Source organism: Erigeron canadensis, chromosome 9 (genome assembly GCF_010389155.1).
Source record: "Erigeron canadensis isolate Cc75 chromosome 9, C_canadensis_v1, whole genome shotgun sequence".
NCBI classification, from domain to species: domain Eukaryota; kingdom Viridiplantae; phylum Streptophyta; class Magnoliopsida; order Asterales; family Asteraceae; genus Erigeron; species Erigeron canadensis.
Genome location: NC_057769.1, coordinates 11,607,532 through 11,621,186, shown reverse-complemented (window position 1 = coordinate 11,621,186; position 13,655 = coordinate 11,607,532). Strand labels below are relative to the sequence as shown.

The following is a 13,655-nucleotide window of genomic DNA, read 5'->3' as shown; positions in this document are numbered from 1 at the left end:
AAAATGTGTGGTGGCATTTTGGTAAATAAATCAAACTTTTCTGAAGTGATCAGTCTGGGTTCCGATCAGCTTGGGTCTGGGTCAGCTTGGGTTCTGATCAGCTTGGTTGGTCAGCTTAGTCAGCCTGGGTTCTGATCAGCTTGGGTCTGGGTCAGGTTGGGGTCTGTTCAGGTTGGGTCAGCTTGACACAATTTACACATAATCTACATAGATTATGGGTTTTGGGTCGGCTTGGGTTCTGGGTGTAACACCCCGAACTAGGGCCCGGAATATTACGGAAATTAAATAGCACATGATGGAATTATCGTAGGCAACTAAATGAAAATAAGTGAATTCGATAAATTCAATAAGTTTAAGACAAGTACAAACACAAAATGCATAAGGAGCCAGTAGCCATCACAAGTTTACAAAACAATCTAAAAGATGGCGATCGATCCTAAGCATAATGCAAAAGAAGGGCATGTGAATTCTTGATCCATGTAAGTCTAAGCCCGGGTCCAACAATCTATCAAAACATACATCTTGTCTTGGGTTCACCTGATTACCTGAAAAGTGTACTAAACAAGTCAACACGAGGTTGGTGAGTTTGTAGAAATGGTTCACAAGGAACCATTGTCGATAGTCACAATGTCTAATCACAATAAGACCATATGACATAAAATAGTTACGTGTAATAAATGAGCACAAGTGATGTAAATGTCCAAGTCACGTATCGTATGTATGCATGTGCCATGATGAATATCAAATGTAAGCCAACCATGTCACGTAAAGGGTTTGCATGTGTGAAATTCGCATAGATAAGTGAGCTTACGTGTAAAGCGCGTAAATAAGTATAGATTGCGTGTAGAGCGCATATATAAGTATACGTAGCGTGTAAAGCGCATAAATAGGTATACGTTGCGTGTAAAACGCATAAATAAGTATACTTTGCGTGTAAAACGCATAAATAAGTACATTGCGTGTAAAGCGCATAAATAATATACGTTGCGTGTAAAGCGCATAAATAAGTATACTTTGCGTGTAAAGCGCATAAATAAGTATACGTTGCGTGTAAAGCGCATAAATAATATACGTTGCATGTAAAGTGCATAAATAAGTATACTTTGCGTGTAAAGCGCATAAATAAGTATACTTTGCGTGTAAAGCGCATAAATAAGTATACGTTACGTGTAAAGCGCATAAATAATATACGTTGCGTGTAAAGCGCATAAATAAGTATGCTTTGCATGTAAAGCACATAAATAAGTATGCTTTGCGTGTAAAGCGCATAAATAAGTATGCTTTGCGTGTAAAACGCATAAATAAGTATACGTTGTGTGTGAAGCGCGTAAATAAGTATACTTTGCGTGTAAAGCGCATAAATAAGTATACGTTGCGTGTAAAGCGCATAAATAATATACGTTGCGTGTAAAGCGCATAAATAAGTATACTTTGCGTGTAAAGCGCATAAATAAGTATACGTTGCGTGTAAAGTGTATAAATAATATACGTTGCGTGTAAAGCGCATAAGTAAGTATGCTTTGCGTGTAAAGCGCATAAATCATGAGTAACAATACGTATATGTCCATTCCAACACAATCCAATATCCATCCATTCCACTACACAACACGTACCTACACTTCGGAGGATTTTACTTTCATCAAGTTCTAGATGCTTGTATACAGGGTCACCCGCAGCCTTCCCACCACATCTAAAACCCTTTGAGAAGCATAACCGACTTCCATGTAGGCACAACTATCTTAACTAATCATGATATCACAAACATGCGCAAAACCAACCAAGTAATGGATAAACTGTCAAGTAAGTCAATCAGACAATCAAACGACTAACAAGCAGTTGTACACTTTTCAGCCCGAATCTCAAGCGAGTAGGGAGCTACGGAACTCACCTTAGCCTTAGATGTCGTTAGAATGAGCTTAAGCGGGTGAGTGAGGAGCACAACGATCACAACCCTATTACATCAACGTATTATCATCACTTTTTTATCATACACTATGCCACAACCCCAAACATGGTTTATAAGATGAGTCTAGAACATTTGGTTAAAGATATAAAAGTTTTGGTCGAACACGACTTGAGGTTTGACACTAACTTTTGACGGAGAAATCAAAGTGTTACACGCGCCTTGTTATGGATCATTAAGATGTAAAAATGAATTTGGGTTAAGTAACTAAGGATTAGACACTTTAAAACACAAAATATACATAACTAGCATATATGTGGCACGTAGGAAATGCATGTGGCACATATTTAGCTTTTTCAGGTTTTTGGGCAAATATGTGGCACATGCATAAATGCATGTGGAACATATTTAGCTCTGTTCGGACTTTACACAAAAACTGTAGCACATGCATTATTAATGTGGCACACCTGGGCATGTTCTTGCTCAAACGGGTCTTCACCTCAAAATCGACCCCAAACTCGTTTTTGACCATTTTGAAGCTTGTATAAGCGAAATTAGACACAACCCACTTCAAAACTCAATCCATAACAACAATTCCATGCTTAAATCCGAATTTAACCTAATTTACCCACTTTGTAACCCTAATTTCGACCCAATTCGTTTTTGACTTGCAATTTGACCCAATGTCCATCAAAATGACTAGAAATATGTAAATAAGCATGAAATGATAACTATGGGATGAATTTAACTTACCAAAACCTTCACCTCGTGCTCAAACCCGAATTTGACCCGAATGGGAGAATCCTTGGACTTCAAAACCCGAATTTTTTATATGATGAAGATGAGATGGTGATGAAACTTAATCTTGCATTAATCTAGCTTGAGATACACTAATTGATGAAGAGAATTTAGAGAGAGAGAGTGAGATTATGTGTGTGTGTTCTTGAGAGAAAGATAAAGAGAGAAAGAGATGGGGAAATGAAAGGGGTGGTGGAGGTTGGAGGGGGATGGGGTTGGGTCACGGGTCTTGGGTCATGGGTTGACCCGCTTCACACACTACTAGCTCAAATAAATCGTTGCCCCTTTTTGTCGTCTAAAATCATACCGTCCAATGAGTGGTCAAATGACCCATTAAACGTTTTGCCCATCATTTAATCTCAAAGGAGCTAAATCATTCTTTATTTAAATTTACTAAGCATTTTGCATAAAAATCAAAGGGTCAAAATTTGCGGATGTTACACTGGGTTGGGTCAGCTTGGGTCAGGTTTGGGTCAGCTTGGGGTCTGGTCAGGTTGGGTCAACTTGGGGTTGGGTTAGCTTGACACAATTTACACATAATCTACACAAATGTAGATTATGGGTTCTGGGTTTTGGGTCAGCTTGGGGTCTGGTCAGGTTGGGGTTGGATTAGCTTGACACAATTTACACATAATCTACACAAATGTAGATTAAATCTACATAAATGTAGATTACGGGTTTGGCTTAGCTTGGGGTTCGATTGGGTCAGCTTGGGGTGGGTCAGCTTGGGCTCAATCAGGTTAAGGTGGGTTAGCTTGGGCTGAGTCAACTTAGGTTGGGTCAGCTTGGGTTGGGTCAGCTTGAGGTGGATTGAGTCAGCTTAGGTTTGAAGTCAAATTATTTACAAAAATGCCACCGCGCATTTTTTTTATAAGCGACGTGTCACACTCTGATTGGCCAATAGGACCTTCTCTCCTTAACACACCTTCTTATTTGATCTCTCTCATATATATATATATATATATATATATATATATTAAGTATATGGCAAAGGAACACGATGTACTTTTCAATGTGTTTTTAATTGTGTTAAACAAAATACAAATGTTGTGCAAAACAAAGATAAACACTAAAGTGTAATATCTAAACAACCTTGAAATACAAGTGATCTAATAAACTTGGAAATACTCGTAAGAATTACTTAGAGTGTAATTCACAAGTTGCAATGCCAAAATTTCGAGCAGTCTGCGAATGGTGAGATGCCTTCTATTTATAGGCAAAGTCCATGATGACGTGGACTTGGCCATACATATTATGGTTTAGAGCATTTAAGCAATTCTTTAACATGCGTAAATAAAGTATGGGTGTGAAAGTCACTTTGATGTGACAGTTCACCTTTATTCTCAATCTTTTTACTCAACCTTGTACTTTTCCAACAATATGGTATTATCCGGGTAAAGGTTGGTAAAGTCAAAAAGGTTTCCTCGTAATCAGTGTAAAATGTTGTAAGTACTTTACACTTAGATGCTTCGGTCTTCGATCACATCTGAGCTGATTCTCTTTCTTCAGTTTTCAATTTTCGACTTTAGATGAATGATTTCAGTTGGGCTGATCTGAACCGAAATGAAGCTTAGTGAACATTCTGAAACTGAAATGTTTTAGAATCCTGTACAAGTATTTTTCACTGATTTCCAACTATTTCCTGGACAAATTATACTTGGTCGTTTTCGACCTAACAATATTTATTAAATTGGATAGTTTTTGTCTTAACTATAAGAATCAAAACAGTTTTATCATTTATTAATAACACATCATCATTTATATATTAATAAATAATAAATTCATAAAAAAATACATTTCATTAATGGGAAAAGTTTATTAAATTAATAAAACCCACTTCGCTAATAATGAAATACAATTCCTACAATAAATATGTAAATTGATTAAAAAACATTTAACGCATTGAATAACATTATATCCAAAAATATTAAAAGCTTTAGAAATGACACTCTAAAAATTTTTAAGCTTCAAGGTCTTAAATAAAAAGATAACGAGATTCAAAATTGAGAAAATATATTTTCTAAGAAGAATATTGTTAACAGTTTTAATCTTGCCAAATGTAATAAACGTCTCTCATGTGCCCTTAAGATACATATTAGAAAAACCCAATATAAAAAAAGTTGAATAAATAGTTCATCGTATTATAAAAATAGGGATAAATGAGTGGGAACTCTCTAGTCTCATGTACCATCTTAGTACCCAAAGCGCACACCGCATAGAACTCATGGCACCATCCTCACACATGGAGCACAAGATATATTTCTCCACTTGCCTTTGACAAGATTTGAACATATCACTTTGCAGTCTTCATTTTATATGCCCATGTGGTCACCTAGTGGCGGTACTGATCTATGATCAATTGGTAGTTCATCCTATTATATATATCTAAAAGTTGCAATCTATTCAAGAAATAATCTCTAACCCTTAGAGCACTCCCAGTGGGGAGTGTATTGGGTTAGTATTCCATTGTATTCAACACTACACCATTGGGGGTGTAGTGTATTGAATTTTGTATTGGAAGAAATGTGGTGGTGATCACGAAAATTGTAGCTTCGTATAGGGAGATCTGCGAGAACTCTTACACATATCTTACCATTTCTTTGGCCCCCAAAAGGGATTGCGGTTTTAGATCTTTGGGAAATCCCTTTTCTTAATACTCTTATTCCGTCGTTCAGGAACAAACACTTCACCTAATTCTTTTGAATCCCGGATGCCGGGAGAGATATTTTTTCTCTTGAGAGTTTCATACGACCAGGAGTTTTTTTATTCTTTTTCTCACAAATAATTAGTATATATTTATTTAAATGATAAGTATTGGAATGCATTGGATGTATTGGGTATAAATTAGGAGAACTCTATTGGAAAAAGATTAATGTAGTGCTGAGTTGATAGTGTATTGGAACAACCAATTGGGAGTGCTCTTAAAACCAAAATTAATTATCGTAGATAATATGTTGAATAAAGTAATTGATCGTAATACGTGTAAACATATTGTTACTTTCCACTAATTTTCTCAAATGTAATTTTGTGAGATCCTTACAATTTATTCTTCAGAAGTGCAACATGATTGTTTTTCTTCCCTTAGAAGACTAAATAATCACACAAATTTTTACATATTTACAATTTGTTTACAATACAACTTGAACCCACAACTTCATGGACAACCTCAGATACCACCAAGACTGAGAATTGAAGTAACAAAGGATGCACTTAACAACTGATGTTCTGGAGAAGAAGGTGTAGCTCTGATTTACTATTTATATGACTTAGGGAAAGAGAAATATACAAGATAATGATATTCTGATAGTAAAACAAATGCTTATGTGACATAGTCTCATATACGTGGCACGTCATGTAATCGCGATGCTAATGTGGCATAACTGCATCGACGACGAATTACAAAATTAAACTACCTTCCGGACATCATTTGAACTAACTCTTGATTTTCGTAGAAAGAACCAACATCCCAATCCTCAGTCGATGATGATAGTGTCATTAGCGCAACCACAATAGACCTCATGCTTGGCCTCAATTGAGGGTTATCATGTGTACAAGCTCTAGCCAGTAGTGCTACCTACAAATTTATGTTTAAAACATTCAAACTCAAAGAAATTTTGATTATGACTAAAACACATGCCCCCTTTAGTAACTATGTACAAAATTGTTTTACAATGTGGTTAAGAGGACATCATGCTATGCCATCATACCACATATGAGTAACATCAGTAAATGTTTTGTAGCATGTAGTGCCATTTTCTTATGTACCTTACGCACTGATTCGAGAGGGTAATCAGCTCCAAGCCTTGGGTCGACAAGTTTAGATAGACCTTCGCCTGGATCAGACGTACTTAGAACCTCCTCAAACTACAATAAGAAATGAACATCAAACTTGATGACAAGATGTTAGTATATGTTTCATTTTTCCTTTTCAAGCTATAAATTAGGGGAAAACTTGATGACAAGATGTTAGTATATGTTTCATTTTTCCTTTTCAAGCTATAAATTAGGGGAAAACTTTAGAGAAGAATTTAGCTAACTAACCAAGCCAACAAGCCCTTTAGATTCACAAACATGTTCATTTGTCTTAACGACGGCTTCTTTAGCTGATATTAGTTCAAACATAACAACTCCAAAAGCATATACATCAACCTTTGGAGAAACCTCACCATACTGAGCATATCTGCACCAAAATGTACATTCATTTTTTATTTTTATATATGTTCTTGCTATGAGATAAGAAATAGCAGGAAATTTGCAGTAGAAACATCTGAGTTGATTAGAGGAGGTTAGATGAGCAGGTTAAATTACAAGTCAAATGGGTTTAGCTAAAACTAGTCAACTTTTTGCACAACTCTATACGATATTGTTGAAACAATTGATGCATTAGATATAGCCACGAAAACAATACTCAATATATAGTGAAAATTTAGAAGATATATTGTATTCCTTCAATTCTACTTTTGGGGTTTTACAACCTCTTTGATTAACCCAAATGGGTCGAAGTTACTACCTCTAAAGTTAATGCAAAAGATTTCTCTTTGTAAAAAACTTATCGCTTTAGGATAGCAAAAAATAGCAAGTTTGATGGTCACCATACATCTACCGAATTCTTACTCTGGAGGCATGTATCCAAATGTGCCAACCAAACGGGTTTGTAAAGATCCACTCCCAACTTCTGTAAGTTTTGCCAACCCAAAATCAGCAACCTATGGAATCATAAGCACAACATCTTAAGAATATGCTCGTAATAAATAAGAGATTTTAACACACCAAGGGTCATTATTAAGTGAAGTCTTAAACAATCTTTAACTTTTAATTCAAAGAAAGATTGATCCTGTGAAATTTACTTTACGTTATAAGTTTTTAACCTTTGCACGAAAGTTTTCATCGATTAAAATGTTAGGAGACTTGATATCTCGATGGATATACACAGGAACTGTGTGCTCATGAATATATTCGAGCCCTCTAGCTGAATCAAGAGCTATTTGTACCCTTGTAGCCCATGGAATAGGCTCTCTCCCTGCATTAATAAGTTGAAGAATGTAAGAGGTTGCAAATTGGACTCATTTGGCTATACATAGATATGGTTTTATTTATACTCTAATGAATGAGTTGAGTTAAATGATTTAACAAACGGGTCAAATAAAGTCAAACTGGCTGAAAGGCATCCAAAGTGATTCAAAAGGGTTAAAGCCTTATACATTGCTACATTGAATAATAAGATTCATTTTTGTATCAACTAAATTATACTATAATTATATGCAACACACCAACCTATGAAATTAACATATGGATGCCAAAGGATTTGTGCTTAACCTGACCATTTTAACTTTTAGCTCGCACTAAAGCATTATCCATTTTGACCCTTTACCCAACCTATCCCACCTGCCTAATTTCCAAGTCAAAATGTCTTTGCATTCCTTGCTTCCTTACCTGATGAATCACGCAAATGTTGACTCAAATTGCCATTCTCGATAAATTCATAGACCAAGAACAACGATCCTTCTACACAATATCCCAACAAACGTACCTGCAAAACACAATATTGAATCAAAATCGTTCCATTTGGTTATTCCATAAATTACATGTATTATCTCCCTAACTTCTTATATAACATCTCAAGTAAAAACAAAATTTCCATAAGTCTTGGAAACTTACCAAGTTTAAATGATGAACATGTGTTAAGACCTTCAGTTCAGCAAGAAATTCTTTTGAAGCTTGCATATCCATCTTTTTTATAGCAGCTTTCTACACTTTTCAAAGACCAAAGCAAAATCAGCTTCCCCAAGCAATAATAGTGACAGTCATTTAAATAAAGAAACACAATGCTTAATGTGAATGAGTTCATTGACATTTAGTCAACATCATATGCACAAGTAAATTAATTACTACAACTTAAGAAAAAATTAAGTGTATAATTAACAAGATACGAACCTCGCCTCTCAGTTCTCCATAGTAAACAACTCCAAAACCTCCTTGACCAATCTTGTTATCCAGGCTAAATTCATCAGTAGCCTTAGCAAGCTCATCATACGAGAACTCCACTGACTTGTCCACAGTTATACCTGTCATTCCTGGTTGTGCACCACCAATAAGAGGGCCTGATTCTGTAGTTCTTCCCAAGTTGAAACCTGAACCTGCATTCACAAAATGAGTACTTGCATAAGAAGTTCCCATTAACTTCTAGAAATTGCAGAAAGCTGGTAGGTTTTTGTCGAAAAACTTATCACTTTGACGATAATTTTACCAACCTATTCTAAACTGATTATCTGATTATTACGAATACGTTTTTAGTGCTTGGGCTAAATGGCTCTGATTCTGATCATTAAATTATTTAGGGATCACATAATGAGCTTGGAGTTTCAGTTTCATACTCGTGGTAACAAACTGATTATCTAAAAGAAAAGTAAAAGTAAGTCAGTAAGTATTACTTCACATGACATTATTTAATTAAGAGTTCTATCATGAGTTTTAGTACTTTTTATGAATTATATATGATATAAAAATGAAAGATCTTTCTTTACTAAGAAATATTCCAAAAACAAAACAAAGAATAAAGTACCATGAATTTGCTCAGTTCCATTTTCATCCAGCAATGAACCTTCTGCGATCTTCCTCCTCCGGTAAAATCCAAGGTAGATGCAAATGCCAAAGAAAAGAACTCCAGTAACCGCTCCAACAGATATGCCTGCAGTGGCAGCACCAGATAATCCTGTATGAACCACCTCCACATGGGTGTGACATACAATCAACAATCAGTTAACTTGTCACATTTGAGTAAACGGAAAACAGAATTTTAGATACAGATTCATTGAGTGGCAAAGAAGACAACCCTTTGTGCTGCAAAAATACAAAAAGATTAAATCAGAAATTAATATAGAAATACGCCCGTTTATAGTAACTAATGAACAGGTTATAGTTTACCTTGATTTTAAAGGCGGAAAAGTTCCATTTTGATCTGTAATAATAGAAAAGAGAAATAAAAAAGCATAAGCAAAAATGTCCTGAGTAATGAGATGATCTTAACATTATGCAGCAAATTATCTTGAGTAGATTCAATATCAAATGAATGAAATATAAGCCTTCCATTTGTGACATGAATTAATTTTCACACAATCACAAACAATCGATATTCATAGCGTATCATCAGAATTTCGATTCATGTAAAACAAAAAATTGAACGCAAGATTTTACCTCTTCCAGGAATAAACACCAAATTCATCTCACTAAAATTTGATCCGGGATTGTAATTCCTCAAAAGATGTTCACTAAACCCAGTATCATTAGCAATTGTGGAAATATTCTCACCCCTTCTAATCGGATACGTGATAAACAATCCATAATCTTTAGAGACACGACTACTCCCACAAGAACAATTAATTATAACATTTACTTGACCACCTAAAGGTATGTTTAACTCATCATAATTATTAAATTTCCTCATCATATTTACAGTAGTAAGTTCAGAATAATAAGTTTTTGCAATCAATGAGTATGTGCTCCCGGAACTAACATTATAAACAAACCGATGACTCAAAAAACCACGATCATCACAACCACATGAAAATGGGACATTGATTCTTGAACCGGCATGGACTATGTCTGCATTTGTGATTTGAGGGTTGTATGTTAAAATATGTGGAATTGTAGTTGAAAAGATTTGAGATACAAATGTTAAGTTTGATTTTTCCCACATGAGATAAGACGCTAAAGAAATACAGTTATCGTTACAACTTGATTCAGCACGACCAACAAACATTAACACGAAAAGGTATACTAGAAGCTTGGATTTTATCCTACTTTCCATTTTCATTGTAAAAAATCGAAGTAACAAAATTGGAAACTTCCTAGTGGGAATTATTGGTGTTGCACTTAAATGGACATTAGCTAATGTAGCATGAAAGATAGAAAATACACAGACAAACAGACACCAAACACAATGTAAGTATGCAAGAGAACACTTTGATTGAACTAAAATTTACAGTTTTACTAAGTGAAAAAATGATATATATATATATATACACATATATACATATGACTTGGTCAAAATGCAAAACAGAAATTTGTCTCCACAAAGAAAACTTTTTCTTGGAGTCAATTGGTTGATGGATTAGTCATTCTCTGATATGACAATTTAAGATTTTAAATTCTTGTAGTATTGAATGGGTCTTTGATGTATATTCACGGATTTAATATAATAACTTTACCTAAAACAATGCTTACATGTTATTAGAGACACAATTATATTGTCCAAGTAGTACCAGTGGCGGCTTAAGGTTTTTAGAAGCCTCAAATGAGATTAATTTTGGGGGCCTAGTTCATTACCATATAAACTAAAGTAAAAAAAAAAAAGTAGCTCGTCTTTTGTTATTGAACTACAAGTAATAAAAAAATATGCAGATGTTGATGCAAAAATCAAAAAGGCGTTACTGCAATGCAAATTATATAATGATACTTAATCCAAAATTCAAACACTAAGTCTAATATACAAGATTTTGAGGCCTTGAAAATTAATTTGGGGGCCTAAAGCGATCGCCTAGTCCCATAGTAGTGTTGAGCCACCTCTGTGTCCAACTCTTACGAACTTATGAAATAAAGTCTAGTCAATAAAAATTTTTATATACTACAGTAATATTCGATTATATTAAAGCATAGTACACTTTTGGCATACCTTTCGATGGTGCAAGTTTAATGTTGCACCAAGTAAAGTTGTGAATAATTTTTAATCAAAGTTATGATAATTAGCTATTTCAACTTAATCTAAAAGTGGACTAACCTTTGGTAGGCACAAAGACTATCCCTGATCCGGCGCTAAAATTGGATCCAACATTGAATCGCTCTAATAACATCGTTGAGACACCTGACTCTGTAGCTAAGGACTGCAAAGTGTCTTCTTGTCTAAGTGGGTATGTTGAAAACAATCCATAATTCTTTGACACTCGTTTGTTGCCACATGTACAATTCACCGTAACATTAATATCAACAAAGTCTGGTATAAATGCCGGTTCAAACCAGTTGACCCGTTGTATCCAATACTCAGTTGTAAGATTTGCAAAAACATCTGTAGCAATTTTACCATAAGTATCACCAATTTGTGTTTGGTATTTGAAAGTATGGCCTAAAAAATCACCATTAAGACATAAACATGAAAACGGTACGTTAATTCTAGCTCCCGCTTCAATGCTATCACTACTTGAGATATTAGGATTATAATTGAGAATATCAGGGATTGGTTGCGCGAAAATCTTGCTTATGTAAGTAAGATTTGATCCTTGCACGACATAGTATGACGCCAACGCAAGATCACAACCATCGTTACACTTGGATTCAATTATAATGTCGAAAAAAAGAACCATAAATCCCAATTCTAGTATATATCTCTTTCTTTTTGACATATTGCTCATGAGGATGATAAGTTTTACAGAGTTAATCTACAATGCAAATGGGAGAGAAATGAAGTATAGATTAAGTATATGATGGAGACTAATTAATCATGAAGTTTGATTACATGTTTCTTTTTGTTTGATAGCTAAAAGAATTGTGAAGGAATCATTAACAAGTACATAAAATTATATGTATTTTTTTGTATATAAGCTTTCATCATTTCTTGTCTTCATTGTTTGTTTATGATTCTTTGTGTATAGCTACAAATTTTCAAGCATCAAGTGTTAAATCACTACACAATTTTATAATACATACTGAGTTTATGGTTTTTAATTTAATGATAGAAACAATAATGGAATAGTTGAATAGGATACTATATAATTTCATATAACACCAAATTTCTACCAAATTTGATAGGATCCTACAAAGCTTGTGTATTGACTTACATATTATTTGTTGGACATAATAGATTCTGATCTTTTATGCTATTTTCGTTAAACCACGGCGTGCTCAAAGTTGCTACGAGTACTATATATGAGTTAATCCCATCAACATATTTTGGTTTCGCATCCTAGCCAAGGCAAGCTTGACCTTGACATACTCGATCTCAACTATATATAGATAAGCAGAGGTAACTCAACAGTATGACGTGACTAGGTGATTGTTTTAGGCCCTTAAAAATCTAGGGCCTCAATACTTTGTATATAATACTAATTAATGTTTGAACTTTGGAGTAAGTACCATTATATAATTTGCATTTTAACAACATCCTTATTGGTTTTTGCATGAACATATGCATATTTTTATTACTAGTAGTTGAATAACAAAGTCGAACTATTTTTTTTTTCTTTACTTTAATTTATATGCTAATGAACCAGGCTCCAAAAACTGATCTCGTTTAAAGCTTCTAAAAATAAAAGATGGATAAATTAAGTATTTTCAGGTGAACTTAAGGCTTGGGCTCTGGCTCGATAATAGCTTGAGTCTATTAAGAGCTCTAACATATTGAGTTGAGCTTGAGTTACTCTCCACTCGGTCACAACCCTGCTAACATTAAGACAACAAATATATAAATTTTTGACATTCAATTGCTTAGATGAAAAGTCGTCTTTACAGGAATGAAGTGTCAAATGATTCTGATATCGATCAAAGTTGTATCGATCAAAACTATATATGTAATAAATCTTTTAATGATCGGCTAGTGGATATGTAGTATTATTTTAATGATTTAATTTAATCATAACATATATATATCTCTTAATGAGTTGTCAATTTTTTTTATTTAAATTGTTATATTTATGTTGTCATGTATTATCTTAATCATCAATTCTAATCATAATTCTAATTATTATTATTAATTTTTTTATTTTCTATATGACTACAAAAATGCTTATATACATTATACTATTTTTTTTATTGATTCAACAATAACTTTTTTTTACAATGACATTGTTTATTATATCATGTTTATCTTTTCAAAGTATTTATTATATTATATTTAATGAATATATATTATACATTTTTTGTTATGATTTATAAATATTTATACTTATTAGTCATGCTTTAATAT

At 33.9% G+C, this 13,655-nt stretch overlaps 1 protein-coding gene across 1 annotated transcript; it reads right to left on the bottom strand.

Moving 5' to 3' along the window:
- Positions 1-5,795: 5,795 nt before the first annotated feature.
- On the bottom strand, positions 5,796-12,096 carry LOC122583208 (chitin elicitor receptor kinase 1-like). Its single transcript, XM_043755634.1, has 13 exons — positions 11,478-12,096; positions 9,896-10,588; positions 9,626-9,659; positions 9,534-9,541; positions 9,264-9,413; positions 8,636-8,838; positions 8,360-8,449; positions 8,135-8,231; positions 7,570-7,721; positions 7,316-7,407; positions 6,743-6,881; positions 6,467-6,565; positions 5,796-6,275 (listed from the first exon to the last, which is right to left on the bottom strand). The coding sequence occupies exons 1-13, from the start codon at positions 12,094-12,096 to the stop codon at positions 6,111-6,113; spliced, it is 2,541 nt and encodes an 846-aa protein (XP_043611569.1). The 3' UTR covers positions 5,796-6,110.
- Positions 12,097-13,655: the final 1,559 nt, after the last annotated feature.